General features: G+C 41.4%; 2 protein-coding genes across 2 annotated transcripts; one reads left to right on the top strand and one right to left on the bottom strand.

Annotated features, from left to right (window-relative positions):
• Positions 1–2,730: 2,730 nt before the first annotated feature.
• Positions 2,731–7,663, bottom strand: LOC136946455 (transcription cofactor vestigial-like protein 4). Its single transcript, XM_067240796.1, has 6 exons — positions 7,527–7,663; positions 6,982–7,125; positions 6,349–6,514; positions 5,755–5,980; positions 5,538–5,652; positions 2,731–5,360 (listed from the first exon to the last, which is right to left on the bottom strand). Exons 2-6 carry the CDS (start codon positions 7,061–7,063, stop codon positions 5,161–5,163), a joined length of 789 nt encoding a protein of 262 aa, XP_067096897.1. The 5' UTR covers positions 7,064–7,125; positions 7,527–7,663; the 3' UTR covers positions 2,731–5,160.
• Positions 7,664–10,183: 2,520 nt separating this feature from the next.
• On the top strand, positions 10,184–26,777 carry syn2a (synapsin IIa). The gene is made up of 13 exons (XM_067240830.1): positions 10,184–10,590; positions 20,918–20,975; positions 21,122–21,213; positions 21,292–21,448; positions 21,663–21,752; positions 21,952–22,014; positions 22,236–22,378; positions 22,465–22,539; positions 22,816–22,918; positions 23,013–23,162; positions 23,250–23,316; positions 26,357–26,540; positions 26,645–26,777. The coding sequence occupies exons 1-13, from the start codon at positions 10,259–10,261 to the stop codon at positions 26,775–26,777; spliced, it is 1,647 nt and encodes a 548-aa protein (XP_067096931.1). The 5' UTR covers positions 10,184–10,258.
• Positions 26,778–27,091: the final 314 nt, after the last annotated feature.

Here is a 27,091-nt window from a genome sequence, read left to right as displayed (position 1 = left end):
TGGGCTACATACAAGACAACATGTGGGCTACATATAGGACAACATGTGGGCTACATACAGGACAACATGTGGGCTAAATACAAGACAACATGTGGGCTACATACAGGACAACATGTGGGCTACATACAGGACAACATGTGGGCTACATACAGGACAACATGTGGGCTACATACAGGACAACATGTGGGATACATACAAGACAACATGTGGGCTACATACAGGACAACATGTGGGCTACATAGAGGCCAACATGTGGGCTACATACAGGACAACATGTGGGCTAAATACAAGACAACATGTGGGCTACATACAGGACAACATGTTGGCTACATACAGGACAACATGTGGGCTACATACAGGACAACATGTGGGCTACATACAGGATAACATGTGGGCTACATACAAGACAACATGTGGGCTACATACAGGACAACATGTGGGCTACATACAGGACAACATGTGGGCTACATACAAGACAACATGTGGGCTACATACAGGACAACATGTGGGCTACATACAGGCCAACATGTGGGCTACATACAGGACAATATGTGTGACAGGGAAGGAGAGGGCCACTCCTCCATCCACCCTTTAGACTGACGCATTCATTCAATGGGATTAATCGGCACATGATACTATCTGTCTGATATGTGCAACTGCCTGTACCATATGGCTGCTTCATTTGACATATTAGAGTATGAGGAGAGTCGAGCAGAAAGCATTGACCGACATCAGTCTTGACTATGTCTGAGAGCAGAGTAGAGGCCATCCCCTTACAGAAATAACAGCAGGCAGGGACTGAGGACCAGTCCTCATCGCCTGCACGTCATGCTCCTTGCTGGCTTCGCACACTGAAAGGGCCGCTTGAATTTGACGTGACCCTGAAGTGTCATCATGATTTAGACCCTATTCTCAGTGTCTGCTGCCGATGTGGACTGATGTCTATGCTGGGTTTGCTCTTGGTTTAGATTTTACTCAAGCAAGGAAATGTGGATCTTCACTTGCAATAATCCCAAAGGAGCAGGCTTCCTTGGAAGGCTTGGCATGGAGGGAGTGCTGGCATTGTGGTAACTGAATGGCTGGGTCTAATCTGGTGGAGGCAGGGGTCTGTTGGAGGGGGTTTGAAGCAGCTTTGAGCCTGAGGGAAAAGAGCCACAAAAAACTAAGGGATCTTGTTCTACCAGTGAAAGGATTTGTGTTATGAGGAGTGTTGGGTGTATTCAAATTTTCCAAATTGAGGGGGCGCTAGCGTATTGACTGTGTTGTATTTACAACAAACCCATTGATAATAAGGCTATCCAGAAGAATCCTGTCGCATGACGAAATCTTCAGAGAAAAAAAATCTGTTGCAGTCTTTTTGTTTGGCAAATGCAGCTGCTTTCAAATACCAACACCAAACAACTGCAAAGCAAGACAGACATAGAATCTCTTGAACGACACAACAATCCTTGCAGCTTTTATCATGAAATTTCATCATGCCATTTTTTTTTTCACACAAAAACAAAAGATCTATTTTGATGTCAGTAAAAAAATATTTGACATAAATAATATATATTTATATAAGACATTTCCTCAAATCTCCTCAAATCCAGTCTTTCCTGAGTGATGATGCTCAATTCTTTGTCTGGTCTCCAGGGAAAGGATGGAGTTATGGTGCCGTTTGAAAAGTGATTCAACACTGCCACCTGCTGTGTGAAATAGGTTTGGCCCCAACCAACAGTTGAGTTGGTAAAGCTTTGTTGTTTGAACATACCAAGAGCAATAGTCCTGAAATTTTTGCATATCAAGATATGACTACAGTCAATATAGCTTAAGTGTGTGGAAAATAACAGTTAGGGTTTGAGACACCACAATGATTTCTCACTTCAATTAGCCCCTCTGAGTCAAGGACCTCACATGCATAGCTACCACTTTTACAGGAAAACAACTATGACTAGTATCCCAAAACAGGAGGAAACATTAAAGTGGGTGTAACTCTTTCCATAGTGAGAAAAGAACTCAAACCAGATGTTCTGGTTCTGTGTCACAAATTTGCTTCAATAGCCAAGAGACCTTTACAAATATTTTTTATGCAAATTTGAATTTCATTAATGGTTTTATTGTACTTACTCTAATTTAGTAAAACATTAGAAATTTTGACCCGATGATACAGGACTGTATTGTGGCATTCTGACCACACTTCCAAAATGCAGACCTTCTTTGCGCTCTCCAATTAAGTTGCTTTATAAAGTTTCTCAACAATGAAGGCTAAATTACAGGGTTAGGACCGGCCTGGCCTAATGCCAGCCTCCATGATTCACTATTGGCTTTACACGTTAACACTGCTCTAGTGTGTGTGTGTGTGTGTTTGTCATTAAGTCTTATTACATCATTTTTGTTTGTCATTCAGGCATATCTGTTCTTTTTTAAACCCTGAACTGTCTTTTTATGGCTCTAAAAGAGAGCAAATTCACTTAGTTCATCTTTTGTTATTTGGCCCCTCTGAATAACAAGACGTTTGTGTTTGTGTGTATTGAGAGGCAGAGAGAAATATTGTCATCCATCACAGCCAGCCCAGAGAAACAACTAAACCACAGCACAGCTGCAGCTTGTTACCCTGTGACTCCCAAGAAAAGCTTGGGTCATTTGTGAATACTACACAGTAAACTTCAGCAGCCCTGAGTATACTGAGAACTATTTAACAAATGTTTATGAATTTATGATAGATATATGTTGAGCCTTGGTCTGTGAAAGAGCACTTTTGTTTATTTAGAAGAAATCAAGTAGAAAAACAGTGGCATTTTCTTCTTGAGAAGGCCAAAAGTGAACAAAATACAGATGAACAAACAGTCAACGGTATTTCAATGCATTTTCCGTGTGAAAGACACCAGGAAGATTTAGTTTCTGCAACTTTTCTAAAGAGGCCCAAGCAGTTTACTTGCAGTTAAATAATATTGGAATATGAAACCCACAGACATTGCTGAGAATAGGCCTGTGTCAAACAGGCAGTACCCAGAAAACCCATTATTTCCAAACTGCGGTCCATACAGACTCTTAAACCTGCAGCACTGCAGTCATCCTGACATGGTACCGAGAGAGTCTTTTCATAGAATGACTGATGTGTTCCTGCACTTATCACACCTTTGACAATCCTGGAAAAAGATCAACTTTTTTATGAAGATAAAAAGGCATGGTTAGAGGATAATGAATATCCATGCTACATGAGTACATTGTTCTTAAAAAAACAAACAAAAAAATCTCTACAATCATTACGCGCGGCGCAATGATAGTCTTAAGATATCCAAGTAAAACAAAAGATTAAAAAACAGGATAGTTAATATAGTAAAATTTAGACAGTGTAGAATATTAAATGCACATATATAATTTTCTCAAACGGCTGAAAGGTTACCCAATCTCAATGTACAATACAATTTTCTGTCAGTGTTGACACATAAGCTAGGTTTACTAAAGAAATAATAGGGGTAATACAAATTATTCATCAAAAGGATCAGCCTTATCAAGACTCTTTAGAACTTGGGATGGCATTCCCACCGATTTTCCTAAGCTTTCAAATCTAGACAGTTCACATCCAAAGACCACCATTTTGAGGAAATACACTTCTTCTCACAACGCTTAAATAGAATTGACAAGACCTCATTTAAGTTACAAAGGTAACCAAGTTGGGTCCTAATGAAAGAATAGTCACTGTGTTTAGGCCTCTATATGACAACGCTTCAGAAAGGCTTTGTTCAAGGCCAGGTAGGTGGAAAGTACACTTTTAAAATAAATCTAATATTTGACTAATAATGACGAGGAATGTATTCCAACACTCTGCACCCTCAGAACATTAGTCAATCTGACAAAGTTTCATCAAATGGGATAGAATATGCTGAAAGTTAAGCAGAGGCAATACAGTTTGAATAAATAAAAGTGTTACTGATGACTGTATCATGAAGATAGACAACTCTTAGATAGGACTGGTCTATCGATTATGAAGGGTTTCAATCATGCATAAAGCTATAGCATCCATAGCCACAGAATAACCATGCAGTCTAGCTTGCTAAACTGCATTCCCAGCCTGGCCGGAGGCTGGGCTTTGTGGATGGATTCTAATGTACACAGATACTAATGAAAACCAGATACAAAACATATATTGAGTACAACTGTACCAGCAGTGAGTATTTCTAACTGTTAAGGATAAAAAATAAAATCTGAGGGTAAATAGACAGAAAAAGAGTTTGTAATAGATCCCAGCTATTTGAAAACATGCTTCTTGGTGAGAAGAGTTCAATACAAATGTCTAATCTACCAAGTGAACCACAGTGAGTAGAAAAATAAAACACAAAAAGACTAACATTATATTTAGTTAATATGTAGGTCCAGTTCAGCACTGTGGGAAAACTGAAGAAAAAAGGGGAAACTACCAGAACTAAACTAGTCTTGCAAATCTAAATAAAGACACTGTCACTCTTGAACATGTTAGCTCAGATTGAAAAAGGTAAGGAGTTGCCAAAACAGTCATACACATGAAAGTGCAAATCAGACCTAGCTGTCATTTTCAAGTAAAACATGAAACACAGCAGGGTGACATGAGTGGAGATGTTATCAAAGTAAACCTAGGATGTCAGAAATGAGCAAAAAGGGCGCAAAGCAAACCTATGGCTTCTTGTTGGAAAAGGCAATGGATTTCTTTGGTTAATAAGTAAGGCAAAAGAGGGATTGGAAAAAAACATCTGACCTTTCACGGAGGTATCTATCAATTAATATGATCAGAAATATTACTGCACTATACTTTAAGTCTGCAAAACTCGTAACATTACAATAAAACTGCCCACAAAATGCTAGTCATATAGATGGTTTCTCAACCTGACATTTTCCTAAATAGAATCTGAACCAATTAATTTCCTCCCCTGATGTGACCTAAAACGGTGGGGGTGTGGGTAAAGGGCAGGAAAGTGTACTTTAACAGAGGCTGGCAGAAAACCTCTGGGTCCATAGAACAGCACCCAAAGTGAGCACCATATTCAAACCAATACATCTTTTGTCTTGTTCTCAGCTCAGGGGAAGTTGTGCTAGGTGAAGGATATGGTGAACCATCTGTACTCTTTATGAGGAAACACAGAACAAGATTGTGATTCACCATCCAACATCCAGGGAAGCAGTCACTCCTGCCTCCCCATATCAGAAGTTGTTCTCTGGGCTTGGGGGCCCTCCTCCCTTGGCTTTGATCTGGAGCCAGGTCTCCCCGAGGGCCTTGGCGAAATGGTCGTCCACAGAACCTGTGATGGAGACGGAATTGGACACAGGCTCTGGCTCCTTGTAGTTCTTCCCCAGGCTGCGGCGGAAGTGCTCCTCAATCACAGGGTCACAGGCTGTGTTGGCTGAGGTTAGAGAGGAGTGACAGGCTAATCAAACCACTGTCAATACAAACAGCTGTACTGAAAACCTACAAAATGATACATGTTCAATTGCAGGCATGTGAGATACATGTCACGGAACATGTAAATACTTTGACTCAACCAAACATGTTGACTGAGGCATACTAGTGTAAGACTTACCATTGGTCTTCCTCTGGTCGATGGGTGGGCTAGGTGAACAACCGTTCTTGTGGCAGTGAGAGAGGTTGCAGTTACGATTGCTTGCAGGAGCACAGGTGATCACTGAAGGACGATTCTATAACATAAACACATGAACAAATGGTTTCAGGTTGATGAGTGGAAATCAGAAGACAAAGGGCAGAATCATATGGATTTTTGTCTTTCCACGGTAACTCACCTGCTTACGCTCTACAGGACCAGACATGCCAGGTATCTCGGTGCTCCCCAGACTAGAATCCAGGTTGCTTTTGGTCAGGGCCAGTGGCTGCTCCATGCTATAGCTGTGGACTGAGGTGTACATGTGGTTGCCATGGAGACCATTGGAAGAGGAAGTGATGCGCTCAGCAGGGCTCGGGCTGTGGCTCCAGGGGTCATTGCGGTTGACTCCACCAGTGGGCCGTCCCCTTGTTAAAGAGAGGACAAGTGGCAAATTATTCTGAAGGCATAACACACAGACCACCAACTGCTCTGTCTATTCATAGGCCACTTAAATCTGCCCTCTTTGATGTCAGCCGATTGACTGTGCAGTGTTGCTTAATGGGGTAGCAGGGATTTAGTGGCTGTATGGCTTGTTCACAACACACTTGGCATGGCAATGGACATGGCATTTGCTTTTGATTGCAGCTCTTTAACATGGTTCACCATGTGCACAAAAATTATTTAACATGAAATAAACAGATACATTCTCAATACTTAAAATCCTACAAATGAAATCTCAAAGCATTCACAACCTCGAACAGATAGTTGCATCTCATTTTCATGATGCACTTACAGTTGTGCAGCAAACAGACGGCTCATTTTGGTCATATGGTCATTGTCACAGTCAATACGTTCTTCCACTTGTTCATCGCCATACTTCCTTTTGCTGGGGCATACGGGAGGAGGTCCAGTTCTCATGCTGGTCATTGCAGTGGGTATGGAAGGCATCCTGGACTCACCTGTGTGGGTGAGATTAAGCTCACTCATTGTGGTATACTGTCATTTCACAAACGATTTAAAGAGGCATTCTGTGATATCTTGATAACTTCCTTGTTAACTCCAGTTGGATGATATCTACCAGGAGACTAGCTAAAAATGCATTCAGACGGTTTAAAGGGAACAACTGACTTGTTTTTACTAACCCACGGTTGCTTAACTGTTATTTTGCCTGCTCCAAAGCAAAGATGCTAGGCAGCAACTTACCTATCGAAAAATGCATGTGGTTTTGTTTATTTTTAGTTAGCTGTTAGATGACAGTGGTAAGAAAGGCAGAATACACTTACTAACTAGCTGCTAAATGTCATCCAGTACAGAAGTGCAAGTTAACTAGCTACCTTGTTTGTCACCCGAGTCGAACGACGTTAACTGGCTGAGGAGGCCGACGGAGGTGCGCAAAATCTCGCAGGTGTACGTCAAGACTACTTACCTTCATAGTGTAGTCTCCCAATGTTGTTGTTCATTTTGTCCAGGAACTGAGAGTTCAACAGGTCCATTCTCGTGAAAAGCATTTACACGTACTTGCTGATTGCTAACATGAAGTTAGCAATGCGTAAGCTAAGCAGCTCCTTTCCTGCGGAAATTGAAAACATCAAGTGTTACTAGTACTGTTTGTAGCTCAGTGGCTAGTTAGCAATCTACGATGGCTTGGTTGCTACTGTAGCTAGTCCCCTGCTATCCGTACAACTACAACTACTTGTATTAGTAACACAGTTTATGTAGCTAGAGAACCGGTGTCCTTAAACTTGTCACAAGCTGAACAAATCTAGCTAGACTAAATAAAATAAAAACTAAAATAAAGTTACTTCGACGATGGCAAACATCAGTTGGCTAGCTGACGCGTTATACCAGCTATACGCTAACTAGCTATTTTGCTGTATTGGCTAGTAAAGTTAGCCTAGCTGGCAAGCTAACGCTAGTCAACTTTTTAAAGTCAGAGAAACCATTTGCGAGCTTACCAAAACGACAACTTACAGTTTGTTCTTGATTATAGGTCAGTAAAAATCTCAAAGCTGAAGAAATGTAATGTGTATCACTTATTACAAATCAATTGGTTGACATTTCTACTCAAAACCGTTCGCTAAGACAAAGGGACGTTGCGCCATATCTTGTCTCAGAACAGACCAGAGAAAACACAGCAAAGAAGTCTGGCTAGGTTAGCTAGAACAAGCTCAAAGTGAATCATCGATTGCGCATGTCCCCTTCGTCAGAAAAAGACTACTAGAGAATGCAAGAGACACGACTCGGGAGTTACAAATAGCAGGAATTTGCAGGAGTGCTTCAGTGCCTTTATTCATAACATTGTTGATGTTATGTCATTTCATACAATAGTAATATTAATTTTTTTGTTAACATCTAATTACAGGGGCTAAACCTGGCTCATTTACAAATTCCTCACTTAACTGCAGTGCTGACAAACACGACACAGGTTGACAATCATGTTGAGAATCATGTTCTACACATAGCTGAAAAAATTAAGGGGTGACATTACATATTAGTCATAGTTGAAACAAACGCAAAACAATAGGTACGACCACGGGGACAATTTTGGGGACTCACCAACCAACTGACCGACAGAGCGAGCTATAGAGCTGCTAAAAAGCAGCCAGACATAGTTGGATCCCAAAAAGGTTAGTTGCCAGGATGACTGTTGTCAAGAGTCTAGTGGTCAGTGGGTACACTAGCAAATACACGGCCTTTTCTGTTTTATCTATCCTCCTTGCATCCAAGATCATTTACGTTCTTCTGGGAATTTCAGTGACACATCAAATTTGATTTCTATTCCTTTTGATAAGCAATGTCAATGAACTGAATGGAACTTCCCCTAAAACAACTTAAAAACCGTCAAATAAGGAATAAGCCAGGAAAAATGAAAGAAATCTAAGGAGGAGCAACTCAGTGAGGGACCTCTCCTCGGTTGGGGATACATAGAAATGCAGACTATAGGCTGAAAACAATTATGCTGTAAGAACAGAGATAGTAGTAGTAAACAAAACTAAACACACCTGTGTACCTGCAAGAGAAACCTTGATTTCTTTCTTTTTTAATGATTTATAGTTAATTAAACTTTTCAATACAAAGGTACAACAGATACTACAGAAATATGCTAACATAACAGCATAAATGATAGCCTACAGAAGAAACACAAAACAACAAAGGGAAGTCAGATGGCTGAGCGGTTAGGGAATCGGCCTATTAATCAGAAGTTTGCCGGTTCGATTCTCGGCCGTGCAAAATGACGCTGTGTCCTTGGGCAAGGCACTTCACCCTACTTGCCTTGGGGGGAATGTCCCTGTACTTACTGTAAGTCGCTCTGGATAAGAGTGTCTGCTAAATGACTAAATGTAATGTAACATTACATTTTAGATAACACACAACATAACAACAACACAACCCCAACCCAAATAAAAATACATTGAGTATGTAAAAAGTACTCACATTTGCACATTTTAGATGTGATTTCCAAATACAGTTTCCATGGTAATGGGCTTAAATTGTCTGCCACTACTTGCAATCATAGTGTGTGCAAAGTACTCTGGGGAAAAATCCTGACATTTAATAACAACCTGAGGAACACCTCTTGGGTCAAAGAGGAAAGTAATGAGTCAGGCTGCACTCCAGACTAGCAGCTTGTAACACTTCAGATTACACTGTCATAATTATGCTATACTACAGTGAAAATACGTTGACTATAAAGGCAATGCAGATGCTGTTATGGCCTGTAAATATGAACAATTAAATAGGCTACATAACCATCATAGTGATGTGAAGATAAACCATGGCACTTTGCGACATGTGTTCGTGTGATCTGAAATCCAATTAGGTGGCAAGATGATGTTCCTTCATTAGGATTCAAAGCAGGCAAGGCCTGCTAATCAAGAATGTACATACACAAAGGCATGAACACATAATGATGACCTTGTGCAATGATATGTAGCAGAGGTCATAAACATAATTTATATTGTAAGGAAATCCATCCGAAATGCATCCTTCTGACTGCATGTGTTCAGCAACATTAGTGGATTTATTTAAACAGCAGAAATCCTTGAGGTAAAAAAGGGGTTTAACAGCATTGGTGTCCCCGGAGACTGCTGCTGACTCCTGCCTCTCTTTCTACCAGGCACACTGACACAAGTACCAACAGCCATTTTCTGTGTTCCCTTCTAGAGCTGTATTGGACAACATACAGGAAACAAAAGGACTGGAGAAGGAGAAAGAGAAAGCACTGATCAGAAAGAAGGGGGAAAGAGTAGTGGAGGTTTCCCCAATATTACCCTGTGCATTTCCATCGGAAACCCCTCTTTTTTTTTGCAGTAGTATAAAAAAGATGTGATGCCTGTGAGGCAGCAGAGAATGGGGGAGGGGTGGAAGAGACAGGCACGCATACGATACCAGTGAGTGGGAGTGGGGAGGAAAGGAGGAGGGGAGGGAGGGGCAGAGCGTGAGCATCTCTTGCAGTCATTCTTGCCAACGGAGGCAGGCGATTGGCTGAGGGAGAGGAGAGCGTCACTGACACAGAGGGGGAGCTCGGAGGATGCTCCGCTGAGCTGGGAGTGAACACATTCACTGGGAGTTTGCATGGAGAACTGAGCTTTCACCAGCTGCTCACTAGGAACTGGTACCCTCTGCCAAATCATCTGACCCACTGGTGATATATATTGTCGTTCCGATTCAGAGCTCGTTGAATCGTGCACTCAGCTGCAGCCATGAACTACCTGCGCAGGCGTCTCTCGGACAGCACCTTCATCTCCAACCTACCGAATGGATACATGACAGACCTCCAGAGGCCTGACCCCTCTCCGCCTCCTCCAGCAGCCCCAGCCAAGTCTCCTACTGCTGGGCCTACTCCCCCCGCTACCTCCCCAAATCCAGAGAGGAAAGCTCAGCCAGCTCAATCCAGTGGGGCAGGCTTCTTCAGCTCCATCACCAATGTAGTCAAGCAGACAGCTGCTTCAGCAGGACTAGTGGAACAGACTACAGTCACGACTCCCAAGAAGTTCAAGATCCTTCTGGTCATCGATGAACCGCAGCAGGAATGGTGAGAAAAAAACTGATGTTGCTGTGCAAGGTCTATGTTGTGGCTTAAATAATTGATGTTTGTTATTTGCATTGAGTTAATACAGCCACAATCTGTGAGATTGATAAGGTTATTTTTCTTTACAACTAGCCTGTCCTCTTAACCAGGTCAATCTCGATAAATGGGTTTCTTTGGTCGAGCTTTGGTTCTGGTTAGACTTAGTGATAAAGTATTGTTTAAAAGATGTACCATTCGAAAGGTCTGGCATCTGTCTAGGGCTTCGAAGACTTGATCAGGTTATTGCCTGCATACTGACATCACTGCATGTCAGAGTACTGACAACACACAGGCAGGAGAGGAGGAGATCAGGTCAGATCTCTACAGTAACAAGATTAAAACCCTCTCTTGGAACACTCTTGTGTTTGGCACACCATCTTGTATCATAACAGAGCATACACCATCCCCTGCAGGATTCGCTGTGGAATTATAATATTTCATTGATTCATTCATTTATTCCTTTCTGGTTTTGACAGAAATCACTGTATTTTTATATTATCGTAATATTCACAGTATAGTTATACTATCATATCAGTATATATTTTGAAACTATCTCATGTATTTCACTTTGTAACAGCCACCTGTCAGCAAATGTTTTCAAATCAATCAAGATGATGCCATAGCTTTACATCATTCATGAAAGGGAAACCTATCGATATTCAACAGGCACTGTGTGTAGGAAGCTTTTTTTATCCATGGAGTAAAGACTGCAGTGCCTCCCTGTCCTCAGTGAGATTTCCCTCCTGCTCTGTGATAGGCAGCATGTCACATGACCAACCACCACCACACTGTATTCGACGGTCTTCAATACTACATGGTCGATCACACAAGTGATGCATGAACCTGCCTGCTGAGGAATGTTAAAGCATTATATAGTATGCCACATGCATGATCAGACATGTTTGAGGCGATTTAACCCCAGCCAACTGCAGTGTCTGGGGTCTATCACTGAGAGCTAGTTTACACAGTTAGAGGAGCAATCAGATTCTTTATGTACCTGGTGTGTGGAGCAGAGGCCAAAACCACTGCAGTGTTCATCAGTTAGTGTTTGATTTGATACCTGGTGGGTGACAAATTTATTTTGTCAGTGAGTAAAACTGTTGAGCGACAGCTCAAATAACTGTTTGCACTGGATCCAAAGTCAATCGCCCAGTCTCATGGAATCCTGTATGTTGTTTACCAGTGCAGGTTCATGCTGTAGCTAGGTTGCAAAAAATGAATGTGGGCATTATACTAATACGACTTTGCTGTTTTCAAGGTTAGCGTCATACAGCGGAAGAACATGCTATGACACAAATCTTATTCAATGAGGATTATTATCATTCTTACTTAAACATTCTTACAACATTTCTTTATCATCCAGTATGCAGATGGGAGAGAGAGAGGGAGAGTGTTAGCCTTAGGGATACATCTGTGCATGGATGACATGTTGCATGAGCTGTTTCTGAAGGTTACTTAGGCACTCTGAAACTGAAAGATGCAACCCATTGCATAACGCCCATGTTAATGCAACCACAAAAACACATTTATTGGCATCTTCAGCTGTAAACGTCTAATGTGCTTGTGCAACCCTTGAGTGGAATCTCCCTTTGATATTTTATGAGCCCTATTCTTTTAATACAGACTGGCAGACAGGTCCTCTTGTCTCCAGTCCACATGTAATTTGGTCTTGAGAGAGGCAATCTATTTGGTGAATAGAAACCCTAATAAGATCAGACCTTAATTAGCTAAAAGGATGTGATCACAGTGAGCATGTTGCTCTACCTTGGCATGGACAACATGATGCTGTAAAATGCAATAATACATTGTCAATCCCCTCATATATTTTATGAGATGTCTCGTTCAAATAATGAGATCAACGTGCTGCCAAGCATAAAAGGTCACTTGTCTTGGAGAATGTTGAGAAGACAGATGCAAATGACCATTCATACTGTTCACTCAGCTGCTGAAGCTGATTTTGTAGCTAAAATGTGAAAGCAGTGTTTTTCTCTCCAGTCTTCCCTGAAAACCCCCAGATCCTGAGGAGCCCTCAGTCCTGAGCACTTTCTAGCTCTTCTGTTCCCAGGCTATCACATGTTTACACCTCTTGACTAGAATATAAGTGATTGTCCTCCTATCTTTTTACATACCATGGGATTGGTGGCTAAAAGGACTGTCATCGTGTGTGTGTGTGTGTGTGTGTGTGTGTGTGTGTGTGTGTGTATTTGTGTGTGTTGGTGGGGGTGGGGGGGGACTTGACCTCTGATTGCTTTATTGATTGTATGATTTACCCACATCTTTTAGACTGTGGTTGTCAATCACAATGACAATGTTTGCGACTGTTGATTCACCTATGCAATCGATTTTCCCCTCATCACTCATTAAGAACATCGTAGATCCGTAGTTTGGTTACCTTGTAAATAATACAGCATTTTTATATGATATGCCTCTTTTTTTGTCTTTCTGTGATATAAACACAATGACATCCTGGCCCAAGGGCTGTTTTTTTATTTGTTTCAGTTTGTGGTGGGGGCTGGTTCAGGATCAGCAGACAGGGTCTGACAGGTTCTGAGGGCTCCAGGACACACACTGAAATGGAACCAGACACGAACTCTCCAGTCGCCACTGACTGAAGGCTTGGCCCATAAGCCCTGCTTTCACCAAGTCCAAACTCAAATCTATGTTTAATATGTAATGAGTTTATCGTTTCTGCACATTAGGTCTCTGCTTGAAGAAGGATAAATGTTGCTGAAAGTTACCAAATGTTCTTTCAACAGTCGCTTACCGGTAAAATGAATTAGTATCTATTTTCCTCTACCCTGCTATCTTAATTGGAGAGTGCTGATTAGTGGTTGCCAAGAGAACTAGACAAAAGGCATTTGGTGCTAGAAACAGAAGAGCTGCGAAAACAATACTGTATGCCTCTAATTGCCTGTAGAACATGGAAGCCATAATGGTGAATTAGCAACTATCACCATGACCGAAGCTTGCTGTAGTGATGGAGATTATGTCCAATCATGCCTTTATTACTGACATTATGTTTTTAACTCTTTAGAGCAAGATCAATTAGATGGGAAAGCACCAAAAAGGTCAAATGTCTCACAGTCTGTTGTGTTTAATGAAAATGATGCCCATCATAATGGTCTCACGGTTTCAGTGTTTGTGTATCATTATGTACTCTGTTTTGTGTAGGTGTATGAGAGTGCATGTTATCATGACCCACCCTTTACTGTAGCTCCCACAGAGCAGGGATGACCTCATGGATGACCTCAGGGATGACCTCAGGGATGACATGGGTGCCCTCTTTAAACCCTACAACATAGTTCCCCTCCACATCCCTCCTTGCATGCTGCAATGGATATAACATCCCAAAGGAGACATAATAACATCTTCTAGAAAACCCACCTTGACACAACAGCTCTGTGCCTGATCCAGTATATTGTGCTGATGGACAATGCAGTGTATTGATGTGTGAAAGGAAGGTGAGGTAGAATTGAAACTGTTCTCCTTACAGGCTCTATTGACAGATCCAAGGCAAAGTGTTTTGTGGTTCACTAACACCTACCAGAACAGAGGCAGCAGTTCCTCACTGACAGCATTCTCCCTTTTCAATCGCTGAACATTATCTTCTAAAATGACGAACAGAAGGTGGAAAGCCACTCTAATGTTCTACTTTTCTAATATTTGTCGGAAAGCTACATCTTTTGAAGGGTAATTTCCTTCCAGCTGTCAGGCTTGCAGATAGCTTTTTATATTCTGGTTGATTTCGAAAATATCAAGGACATGATGGGCCTTATATAATCCATATGATGTAAGATGCTTCTACTTTTAGCATATATTATTTTGTGATGCACGCACATGGACACCAGGTCTTCAGATGTTTCAGGTCTTTCAACAATCACCCTGGAGATGTTGATGAAGCCCTGGCTTGTGTTCAGGTGGCACTACCCCACCCACGGTTCTCCTTTCATGATCCACAGCCTAGGTGGCCAACTTGGTGGCCCCTTCGCTTACTGGCCCCTGTGATGCATCTCAGGGGCCATCACTCTCCACACACATCAGTCTCCACACACATCAGTCTCCACACACATCACTCTCTACACACATCAGTCTCCACACACATCAGTCTCCACACACATCACTCTCCACACACATAAGTCTCCACACATATCAGTCTCCACACATATCAGTCTCCACACACATCACTCTCCACACACATGACTCTCCACACACATAACTCTCCACACACATCACTCTCCACACACATCACTCTCCACACACATGACTCTCCACACACATCACTCTCCACACACATCACTCTCCACACGCATCACTCTGCACACACACATCACTCTCCACACACATTAGCTCTTTATCTCCTCACTGTGGTCCTCCCTGCTTTATATGCAAAAATAGAATGAAGAAATACTGACAATGTCAGGGAAAGAGAGAGGGGAGGAAATGGTCCGGGCTGGATTAGAACCCGGGAATGGTGAGTTCTAATAGAATAATCAATTTCTGAGATCAACATCCTGTCTGGTAGGGGTGGGAATCTTTTGGTACCTCACGATTCGAATCGATTCTTGAGGTCACGATTCGATTAAAAATTGATTCACGATTTTTCCAAGATTAAAACAAATAAAAATACATAAATAATTTGTATTTTATTTTTTATGAATCGTTAGAAGACTGAATCGCAATTCGAATGTGAATACATTTTTCCCCCACCCCTATGTCTGGCCTCTCTGGCAGCAGTTTCTGGGAACTTCAGTTGCTTCCCCAGATCGACTTTCAGCTCTTATGTCGTTGCTAGCAGCCAGGCATTTGACGTTGGCTCCTTCCCAGCCCTGCGATGGTCTTCTTTGCTCGGTGGAGGCACTTGCAATGGCTAATCCCACTGCAGATGGTGTCTGGCTCCAGAAGAAGCCCCTCGCCCAGGGCTTTGGAGCAGCCGCTGAGGATGTGCTCCAGAGTCCCTCTTCTCAGGTGCAGAGGGCAAGACTTGGTAGAACGTCGTAGACTAAAATATAAAACATTTTATGAGACTGATAAGAGTCATCAGTACACTAATGTTAAATAGGAGTTTGGGGCTGCGCTAATAAAAGTGTTTTAGATTTCCTAATAAGTTTGTTGAACCTTCTAGAAAGGAATTTAAAGATGCAATTCAAGGCAAGGAATTCTCAGTAGCGGTATGGAGTTCACAGCACCTAGTTTGTGTCTCCCATTAAGGTCTGTCTCATTAAAGGAGCCTGCCAGTCACCCAGCGGGGTGTGTCCACTGACAGGAGTACTGTCCTACAAATCACTCAGCATTCAGAGAGAACAGATGGAAGCGTCAGACTTACCAGACGAATGTCACAGCGTGGATCTAACCTCTTTTTTTTTACTGAAGTGGGCAATGAGGCATTAGTATTCATATCACTGTCACCAGCCTAGCTAGCAAATCATCTGTCCATCTCAGACACACACTCAAATTCACACCTAAATGCATAACATTGTCATGATATTCAGACAAAATATTGTTTGGATTTTTTAGGCTCATGTGTCTCATGTTGACCCATTGTAACGTCATAGCAATCTGCAATTTTAGAGCCAAATAATCATCTGTAAAGATCACCAACTGCCTGCAGCGCTGTCTCCAATCTCTCATTCTATTTTAAATGCCTTAATTTAAGAAACAACTTGGGTCTTGCAATATATGCGGGTCATGATCTCTTTGCTCTCTGTTTTCATGCTGTCTGTATTTCTCTTTGTCTCAGGCATTACGCTTCCACTTGAGATTTGACACATTTGAATATTAGTACTACAATTAAAGCACATTTACGTGTGCCATTTATTTTCAGTGTTTAAATCGTGGCCCATTGATTATTCATTGGTTGATAATGGATGACATCAATCCAGGTTCTGCTAACCATGTAGCATTATTTGGGAGGCTGATGGCATAAGGCTCATTCAGCCGGAGTGGCTCCTGCTCATCAGAGGACATCCATCAACCTTCATCACAAGTACCAATCTCCAACTAGGCCCATCACCATGGGAACCTTCCAGTTTAAACATATCTAACTATCCCCACAGCATCTGTTGTCTTGAGCTTTTGGCTGCAATTTTGCATGGATTTTCTAATACCGGCACCTCAATATAACATTGAGAAACCAGATGGGTGTTGTAAAATAGGTAGTTTCATCCTTAAGACAAATTACTTCACTGTACGGCACTGTACTTCACAGTTTTAAACTTGGATTGCGAAGGAATTGAGTCTTTGTGCCAATAAAATCTTTTGAAATAATAAAACCCTTATAACAAGTTCACCCTGAACAGACAAATCAACAAAACCTACTATGTTAAAATAATTCCAAAAGTGGGAACTGAAAGAAGGGGACAGTTGTAAAAAGGAGACTGTTTCTTAAACCAACCCTGACCTATTTTCCATTCCAATGCATGCGTTGTCACTGACTGTGAGTCATGTCTGTGCCTGAGATGACTGGATCTAAGGACTGGAGCATCTATTAAAGCAAGCAGAGTCTACAGGCCTTTCATTCCCTCAATCCTCCTCAACATGATTCATATTCCACTTGTTCCCCTCCCCAGACAGATAAATTCCCCTCTCAAATGAGATCAGTCATGAATTATTCAACCGCCCCCCGATACTAGACAGGGTGTGTTGTGTTTGGCAAACAATGACAGCGTGAAACAAAAGTGGAAATGTATCGAAGAATTCCTCAAGTTGTGGGCAACAGTAGTTTTTCAGTTAGTAGGCAATATAGTAGGATCAATGTCAATAGAGAGTACTGACTGTTATCTGCAGTGCCCTCATTAGGCTGGTCCCTGAAAATATTTGTTGTGTTCTGAGATACACTATTTAAGCCCAGTTCCAAACTGATGGAGGAGAACCAATTAAATATGTTGTGCTCCCTACATGACCACAACTGAGGTTTTGGCCATTGAAAATTCATTAGCTTAGAGCACTGCCATGGTAACACTGAAGAAAGAAAGCCAATGATGTTATTGGTACTCTGACACTAGGTCTGAGTTCATTAAGCACCACTAAAACTAACTCTGTTTCTCCCATCAATGTAAGGCAAGGTAGGTAAGTAAGTAAGTAAGTAAGTAAGTAAGTAAGTAAGTAAGTAAGACTTTATTTATATAGCACATTTCATACAAGAATTGTAGCTCAAGGTGCTTTACATAAAATCAATAAAAACAATAATACAAGTGATAAACAATTCAAACAAAAATAAAAATCCCAATAAGATCTCTGTTCAAGAGAGAAAACAACTTTAAAAGTAGGAAAACCCTTTTGAGATAAAATTACTTAAATGCTTCGGTAAAAAGGTAGGTTTTAAGCTGTCTTTTAAAAATGTCTAGAGTGTTTGCTTCCCTAATATTTATGGTTAATTTGTTCCATAGTTTTGGGGCGTAATTGACAAAGGCCGAATCACCAATCTTCTTATGACTGCTTCTGGTGACCTCTAATAGGCCGGCATTTGATGATCGCAGTGTTCTGGCTGGTGTGTAGTTTATAAAGGAGTTAGCAATGTAGCTAGGTCCTTGTCCGTGTAGAGCTTTGTATGTGAGGAAAAGGACCTTAAAGTCAATTCTGAAGGTAACAGGGAGCCAGTGTAAAGTAGCTAGGACAGGACTAATGTGTTCTCTCCTTTTAGTTTTGGTTAATAATCTAGCTGCAGAATTTTGAATGAGCTGTAGTCTTTCAGTGGTTTTCTTGGGAAGACCAGTGAAAAGTGCGTTACAGTAGTCCAGCTGGCTGGATATAAAAGCATGAATTAACTTCTCTGCATCATTTTGGTTTATGAATGGTCGTACCTTTGCTATATTCCTCAGGTGAAAGAAAGCTGTTTTGGTCACTTTATTAATGTGAGAGTTGAAATTCAAATCTGAGTCCAGGATTACACCGAGACTCGTCACCTCTGGTTTAAGACAGGGGGTTAAGCCTCCAAGATTCTTAATAAGCATCTCTCTTTTGGATTTGGGGCCACATAGTAGGACTTCGGTTTTGTCATTTAATCATTTAATTTAAGAAAGTTATCATTCATCCATTTGTTTTTTGCCAACAGGCAGTTGGTAATGGAATTGATGGCCGTTGCATCGTTGGGTTCAGTGGATATATATGGTTGTGTGTCATCCGCATAGCTATGGAAATCTATGTTATGTTCTCTGATTATGTCGCCGAGTGGTAACATATAAAGAGAAAAAAGTAATGGACCTAAGCAGCTTCCTTGAGCAACCCCGTAGCAGTTCTCATGTTTCTTGGACCTATGGTCACCTATACTAACATAAAACTTCCTTCCTGTGATATATAGTATGATTTCAGCCAGTTCAATACACTATCCGTGAACCCAATAAGCTTTTTCCAGTCTATTGATTGCACTGAGATCTAACAGGATAAGGATAGAGACTTTATTTGCATCAGAGTTTAGTCTGAGGTCGCTAATTATTTTGGTGAGAGCAGTTTCAGTACTGTGATATTTCCTGAAACCTGACTGCGAGACTTCCAGGATGTTATTTTCTTCAAGAAAAGAATTTAATTGGACTAAAACTATCTTTTCCAGTACTTTACTAATAAATGGAAGGTTTGATATTGGTCTCTAATTTGCAAGTAAACTGTTATCCAATTTGGGTTTCTTTAATAGAGGCTTTACAACAGCTGTTTTGAAGGCATCTGGGAAGACGCCAGTTCTAAGGGATGTGTTTATAATCTCTAGCACCGGACCTGAGACACTATCAAACACTCGCTTAAAGAATGTTGTGGGTATAGGATCAATATCTGAGGTTGTGGAGTTAGATTCGCTGACAATTTTGGAAAGTTCACTAAGTGTGATACAGGTAAATGTGCTCATGGTTATGTTGCAGAATCTACTGATGTCAGTTTCGACCCCACTATTAATAATACTCGCTCTGATCAAAGTTATTTTGTTCTTGAAGAACAAAGCAATCTCTTCACATTTAACTGCTGAGGATGGAGGTGGGGCAGGGACAGTGTTTAGCAGCTGGTCAATGGTGGAGAAAAGAACTCTGGAATTTCTGGCATTTTCTGTAATAATGTTGGAGAAATATTCTCTCCTTGCTAGACGGATGGTTTTGTTATAGGTGGTTAGTGTATCTTTGTAGATATTGTAGTGGATAGTGATCTTTGTTTTCCTCCATTTTCTCTCTGCTGCACGGCATTTTCTTTTCGTTTCACTAACATGTTTATTTCTCAGCCATGGGGAGGTTCTGCTTGTGCACTTCTTTTTGGTTTTCAGTGGTGCAACAGAGTCTAACACAGATAATAGTGCATCATTGAGGTTCTCTACCATTTCATTCAGAGAGCAATCATGGTTAGTCAACTCATATAGAGCAAATTGTTCAGAAAATGTCATCATAGCTGTATCGTCTAAATATCTTCTATGGACTAAGAATTATTTTTTGGTTTTTGTTAGGATAATTTCCACATAAAAAAGTATATAATGATGGTCTGAGAGGGGTAGATCAGTTATTGAAATATTATTGATATTTAGTCCAGTTGTTATCACTAGATCTAGTGTGTTTCCGTGCCGGTGTGTTGGGTCTGTTATGTGTTGAGTTAGATTGAAACTGTCAAGGAGATTTAAGAGCTCAATAGTTCTTGGGTCTGCTTTTTTATTTACTTGGATATTTAAGTCTCCGTGTGCTGCTCTCTTTATCCATGGCTCCATTCAATAACTGCGCTCTGTTGGTTCAATACTCTGCAGTCTGCTTGTCTAGAGAGACTAAAGAGACCACCATCAGTATGGACAGAGCACCATGTGTAGTTGACACGGGCTCACTCAGTCTTACACAAATTCAACAAATTAGCATTTTAGGGGCTCAAGCCTACAACTTTCATGAGTCAGAATGCAATGAGACTTAGAGGGATAACTATCACCCTAGAATCTATCTGCCATTTGAAATATATTCAAATTCAGAAGATTGTTGTTCGGTGGTCAAGTGACTGCAGTGTACCATTCAGTGAAGATCCACTGGGTGGCAGCAAGGGTTTCAACCTCAAAATCCATTATGTGAAATACACGTGATTGAGACGTACTGTAAATACGCCACAATAATGGCAAATTTACTACCAGAGATTGTGTCAATTGTTTATGTTACGTGCATTAATGCAATTAAAGTATTAAGATGCATTTGTCTCATCCAATAGTGACCCATGTCATTTGCAGTTGTAAAATGATAGATGGTACAACTTAAAGAGTACAGCTATCATTTATTAATTGGGGAAACATCTTTGTTGTATCCTATTGCACAGAAAAGGTTAATCGAAACTGTGTTTCTGTGTTCCTCAGGGCAAAGCTTTTCAGAGGGAAGAAAGTGCAAGGGGATTATGACATCAAAGTGGAACAGGTAAGCCTTATTAGGAAAGACGCATTGATTTCCTTCTGTCCTGGGTTATTACCTATCTTGACATACTGTGTTATACAGAGAATGGCTGTATTATCAATATTCCTAACCTGTCTTCATATTGATGTGTCTGTCTCTCTTTTCCTCAGGCTGAATTCAATGAGATCAATATCGTGGCTCATGCCAATGGGACCTGCAACGTGGACATGCAGGTGCTGAGGAATGGAACTAAGGTGGTCAGGTGAGACCCTCCCCGCAAACACACACACACACTTTGATGCTGTCTATGTATGTCTCTAACACATGCTGTTGTTTACAGGTCGTTCAAGCCTGACTTTGTCCTCATCCGTCAGCATGCCTTCAGCATGACCCAGAACGAGGACTTCCGTAACCTGATCATCGGCCTGCAGTATGGTGGAATCCCCAGCATCAACACCCTAGAGTCCATCTACAACTTATGTGACAAGCCCTGGGCGGTAAGGACACCCAGGCAGTCTGGCAACATGTGCTGAATACGAATGCAGCTCAATGACAGTGACTGGGAAACAGAATTTGTGGGCCTTTGTGGGTTTCCAGCCTACAATAACATCGTCTTTAACGACCCCTTCGAATTTGACCTAATTCGAAATGTGACCTATTTTGATTAAAAGAAACAGTATGTCTGAATGACTCATTTCTCTATGTCTCCAGTTTGCTCAGCTAATAAGCACCTACAAGAAGCTGGGAGCAGAGAAGTTTCCTCTGATTGAGCAGACCTTTTATCCCAACTACAAAGAGATGGTGAGAGCCTGAAGATTACAATTACACCTCTGAAATGTGTGACATCTTTGTAAAAGCTGCAGTAGAGGTTAGGCTGAATATGAGTCATGCTGTAAAACTTCCACTCCCTTTAGAAAAATGTCCAGGTGATTATGTCATGTTTTCCTGAAGCATGAGCATGAGTAGAAATGAAATGACATCGGCATGGCCTTTGTTCCAGGTAACCATGCCAACATTCCCAGTTGTGGTGAAAATTGGACATGCTCACTCCGGGATTGGAAAGGTAGGAATATTGCATATTGTAGTGTACTTTATTTGATTCTGGGATAATTGTTTGTTTGATAACCAGGTTTTAACAGGTTATACTTTCCGGTACATTTCATAGTAACAGCATGTGGTGTCAAAAAAACATTCTATGAGTATGTGTTCACAGTTCATAGTTGTCTTTGTGGATTGATTGAATTGATAGTTATCTTTGTGATTTGATCATTCTCTTGTGTCCAGGTGAAAGTGGACAACCACAGTAAGTTCCAGGACATCGCCAGTGTGGTGGCTCTCACCCAGACCTACACCACCACAGAGCCCCTGATTGACTCCAAGTATGACATCCGCATCCAGAAGATTGACAACGACTACAAAGTGTACATGTACGTATAAAAAGTGGTTGAACTATTGCCGTGTAAGTGGGCAAATGAACGCGTGGGTGTGAAAAGCATTGTGTCCTGCTCTCCAGGAGGACGTCTATCTCTGGTAACTGGAAGACGAACACTGGCTCAGCCATGCTAGAGCAGGTGGCCATGACTGACAGGTGAGACAGTAGTTCCTCCATCTCATGAAGAAAGTTCATTTTATTTTCATATACTGTTTTATCCAATCAATGTGCATGAGTGTCATGAGGACACCAATTACCATGGCAAACCATTACATTTGTATCTGACTCAGTTGAACTGAAAAAATTTAACTGCACAGCAAAACCATGCCAGTGTAAACTAAGAAATGCAGGTGTGCTCGCACTGACCTTTTAGGAATCATGAACGTTAATGAACAAGTATTTTGAGTGATTTCCTATCCTCCTCGTGTTTAGGTACAAGCTGTGGGTGGACACCTGCTCTGAGATCTTCGGGGGGCTTGATATCTGTGCCGTGAAGGCCATCCATGGGAAAGATGGGAAAGACTACATCACTGAGGTAAGTCGTCCATACAGTTCAGCCCAGAGGGTTGGGAGCGGCAGGGGGATGAATGGTCATGATGTGGTACTTACCTGCATATTCTCCCTGCCAGGTGGTGGGCTCATCCATGCCCCTGGTAGGAGAGCACCAGGCAGAGGACAGGCAGCTCATTGCTGACATGGTGCTGGTGAAGATGAACCAGCTAGCAGAGAAGCCCCCTGCAAACTCTCCCCAGAGACCCACCACTATACAGCCATCTCAGGTATGGTACTGTGAAGTCAAACACGCATACACAAACGCACACACACATTTTGGCGTGGACTATCATTGTCGATGTGTTTTCTTGCAGAACGGCGGACCTAAAGACATGGTAGCTGAGCTGACCACAAAGCCAGGCGCAGGGCGCCCTCCTCAAGGTTGTCTGCAGTACATTCTCGACTGTAATGGCGTTGCAGTAGGCCCAAAATCAGTCCAGGCCAACTGAGCAGCCCAGAATAGAGGGGGTCTAGATAACACGGGTGTACATTGGCTGAACACAAAAGCAGAGGAGGTAGGGGAGGCGGAGAGACGGACTGTGATTCTGATATTAGTGTGGCACTGTCGTGTGCTGGCCTGGACTGGGTTTCTCCTCTATGCAGCGTCAAAATGTACTGTCCACTTTGTTTCCCTGTTGATTTGTGTGCTTGTAATGGTCGCGCCTCTGTTTATCTGTAACCGTGGTTTTTCCTTGGGGCTGTTGTTTACTATGTAATAAGCAGATTGTGCCTACACTGAGTTCAGTGCTGCGGTGTGCCACGTGTTTGATTCAGTCGTTTGCTATTCTTTGCCCCCCCTCCCCACCTCCTCCCTTCGTTCTACATTTCGGTGTGTACTTTTAAATATTGTTCAAACTGTGGTTTGTTGTGCAGTTTGGCGTTTGTGTCATTATATATATGTGGGTGTGTATGAATGTAGTGGTAATTATTTTCATACATATATACTAAATCGATATTTATTTTTGTTTTGCATGATTGATCCAAAGGCAGATGACAGTGCAGTATGTTGTAAATGTAAATGGGATGTTGATAGTAACATTGCTGTTATTACAGTATTTCCTGTTTCCTGGTCGCTGTGATTTATGCCTTGTGAATATGTAAGAGAAATGAATATTGTATAAGTTATACAAAGTAAGTTTTACAAATTACATTTATCCATACAATATCATGTTTTAGGGTTAAAAACGGACACTCCTGCATACAGACAATGAATCCCAGGGGTCTATATCAGTTATTATTCTAAAGGAGTTCTTTATGGCATCCTCTATACAGTATTGCATAATTAATTAATCATAAGTGAAGTGATCTTATCTCAGTGAGTATTTTTTAATTATTCCAAACCCATACAGTGAGACTGACAGTTTTCCAAACTGTCACTATGCACAGATTCATACCACGCACATCGTCACTAAATATACTAGATTAAATACAAAACGTACAATATTTCAGTGGACTTACCGTTTATGTTTTTGAGCCAAAGAAAGAATATTTCATGTAGTGTAACTCAGCACTTGATCATGCCTCTTGCACAGTCCCCAGTGTAAATATTTATGAGTTGGTGGTGGTAGCTGCAGTGGATATGGGAGACTTATGTCATAGCGTTGAGTGAAAGAGAAATGTTTCAATGTTACCACATTATGTGACAATAACATTACACCAAATTGTGAGGTTTCAGTGAGTGGCGAATGATCCAATAAATGATGTTATTAACTATATTCCGAAACAGAAAACTGTGTAAGAGGGTGTTGCCCAATGCATCTTCAGAAATAATTGATCTGGTTTTAGATTCAACCACAACTCTGTTTATGCACATTGTCACCTGTTGTAATGGGGTTGCCGTGGCAGTGGTGCAGTGATCTGTATTGGGTTATGTATGTTACTGCCGTTTTAATGATTTGTCGTATTTGCCTTACTCCTTTTATGAGTTGACAGAGAGTTTTCTTTTTTAGCTTCATATTCTCTATTTTTAAACTTGATCTTCCTTTGTGATTATTCGGAGAGCTATATTCATAAATGTGACAACACTTTTGGCACAGTGAACACTGTTGTACATTGAAATAACTGACACCAGTTCACTTTATACATGTTAGGTGACTTAGAGGCGACATATGTTTCCTATTCCTATTGGTCACATAACTCATTCAACATTATGATTTGTGCAACATTTCCAACATATTCGTTTGTTACTACAATTGTAAAATATGTTCAGCAAGCTCTGTGTGCAATTATTTTCCAAGGTGTATTAACTGCCATAGTGTCTGTGAGAGTAACCTGGAGAGTAACTTTGTAAAAGCCTTGCCTGTGGCTTTATGGATGTGCTGTTTTGATCTGTAGGAAATATGCCATGACGCTTCTACTTGAGAGGATAAAGCAGACATACCATGGTCCTAATAGTTGAGGTTTGGTGCATTCATTTGATTGAAGATGTTATTACAGTAGGACATCTAAATTGGCCATTGTTGAAAGTTGTAAAACCTATTAGACAGCAGCTATTTGGGACCATGGGTAGCCCACTAACTGTGTACTCTTGGAAGTGGTGTTGGACTGTTTTAAAATCCTGTGAAGAGGATTACAATATTAATATGGAAAATTCCCCTCATGGATATTTCCCTCATGTCACTGGCAATAAAGCTTCATTTGCAATATGTATGGTCTTTGTTGCCATATTTGTTATGGTTGTCAATGTCACATTGTCCACCTTACATGTTAAATTATAATGGACAGATAAGATACTTGATATGACAATAGTGAGAACAAAGACAGTCAGCATTTAATACAATCAGTTATACAGTATCTTTCTCCAGACCTGTGCAACTGGCTGGATCAGGAATGTTGGTCAAAACCTGTATGTGGTCAAATCAGATTATCAAAAGTGGGGAAAACTAAACAAACTAACAAACGGAATGGTAGCTTATTTCCCTCCAAGTCCTGGATAACTCGTATTTTCCAACCATGAAGCATGAACACCCCACGTTGCATTGCTTTTAATGCATGGAGAGATAGCTGCGGTTTTGTGAAATTGTACCCCTCTGCTTTATGTGCCTTGTGGCTTCAACCCTTTCCTGTTTAAAAAATGTGAATGGAAAGTGTCACAATTTGAATTGTGCTTTTTTACTAATAAGAAGACAAGAAACACATTTAAAGCAGTACCACTTTAAATGTACTCTCTCTCAGCCAAATATGTTTTAATATCATTTAGTCTTTCTTGTACTGAAACTAGGGGGCCCTGTGGATCTTAAAGGATCACTACAGCAAAGTCTGAGGCCTGCTCCACAGTCAACCACTAAAGCCTTGGTTAAGGACCCAGGCACAAGGCCCATCTACACCACACAGCAGTCCCTGCCTCAGTCAGCCATTCAGGGCAAGGCAACTACAGGAAACCTGGAGGCGCCACCTCAGCCTGATAAACCTTTTTCCCCAGGATGGCACAATTCCAAACCCCAGGTCCAAACAGAGGCTGCTCCTCAGGCCCAAGGTGAGCCATCAGCCCAGCCGCAAAGTGAGCCACCTTTTCAAAACCCCGAGAAGGCCTGGAGCCATGAAGGCCAGCCACCTGTGGAACAAGAATCAACGGAGGAGAAGACACGGGCACATCCACAGCTGAAGTAAGATGTTTGAGGAGGCTAGGAATGTGAACATGAACACGTCCATGAGGTTCTGTTGTATCTCTGAGAGACATTTACATATAATTCTTTCTTTTGTTTTGCAGTAAATCCCAGTCCTTGTCCAGTGCCTTTGGCCTTAAGGAAACATCCTTTTTTCGCACAGCCAGCGAAGACGTGGCCAAGGCTGAGACCATCCGCAACTTGAGGAAGTCCTTTGCAAGCCTGTTCTCTGACTAGAGACGGGCTGATCAAGCAACAGACAGAAGGAATCAAAAGTGATGCATCAAAACTGTTTGTTTCCCTGACCTCTTTGTTCACTGAGCTTTCACCTTCCTCTGTGATCATGTTTTCTACCAGTCAGAACAGACTAGGCTTTCTCATTTATATTAAGTGTGCGCAAAGGTCAACCATACAGTAACGTAGGCTCAGAGAAACATATAGCATCATAACAGGTGTCCCTGTACTCCAGTGGATATGCACATCAGATGTAAGTTGCATGTTTTGTGGTTCATGTGTTTTGACAGTGAATCCTTATTTTTTATTCATTTAAC

Source organism: Osmerus mordax, chromosome 7 (genome assembly GCF_038355195.1).
Source record: "Osmerus mordax isolate fOsmMor3 chromosome 7, fOsmMor3.pri, whole genome shotgun sequence".
Taxonomy (NCBI): Eukaryota; Metazoa; Chordata; class Actinopteri; order Osmeriformes; family Osmeridae; genus Osmerus; species Osmerus mordax.
The sequence above is the reverse complement of the archived record's forward strand: the minus strand, read 5'-3'. Positions and strand labels throughout refer to the sequence as shown.

What these genes read in the sequence shown, in the direction of transcription:
- LOC136946455 (XM_067240796.1), bottom strand. Translation starts at nt 7,063, where the DNA reads ATGCTTTTCACGAGAATGGACCTGTTGAACTCTCAGTTCCTGGACAAA. An exon ending in CGTCTGTTTGCTGCACAACT is followed by an intron (nt 5,981 to 6,348) that starts GTAAGTGCATCA and finishes CTCTTTAACAAG; the next exon opens with GGGACGGCCCACTGGTGGAG. An exon ending in CGACCAGAGGAAGACCAATG is followed by an intron (nt 5,361 to 5,537) that starts GTAAGTCTTACA and finishes CTCTAACCTCAG; the next exon opens with CCAACACAGCCTGTGACCCT.
- syn2a (XM_067240830.1), top strand. Translation starts at nt 10,259, where the DNA reads ATGAACTACCTGCGCAGGCGTCTCTCGGACAGCACCTTCATCTCCAAC. An exon ending in CTCACTCCGGGATTGGAAAG is followed by an intron (nt 22,015 to 22,235) that starts GTAGGAATATTG and finishes TCTTGTGTCCAG; the next exon opens with GTGAAAGTGGACAACCACAG. An exon ending in CGCAGGGCGCCCTCCTCAAG is followed by an intron (nt 23,317 to 26,356) that starts GTTGTCTGCAGT and finishes CTTTTTCCCCAG; the next exon opens with GATGGCACAATTCCAAACCC.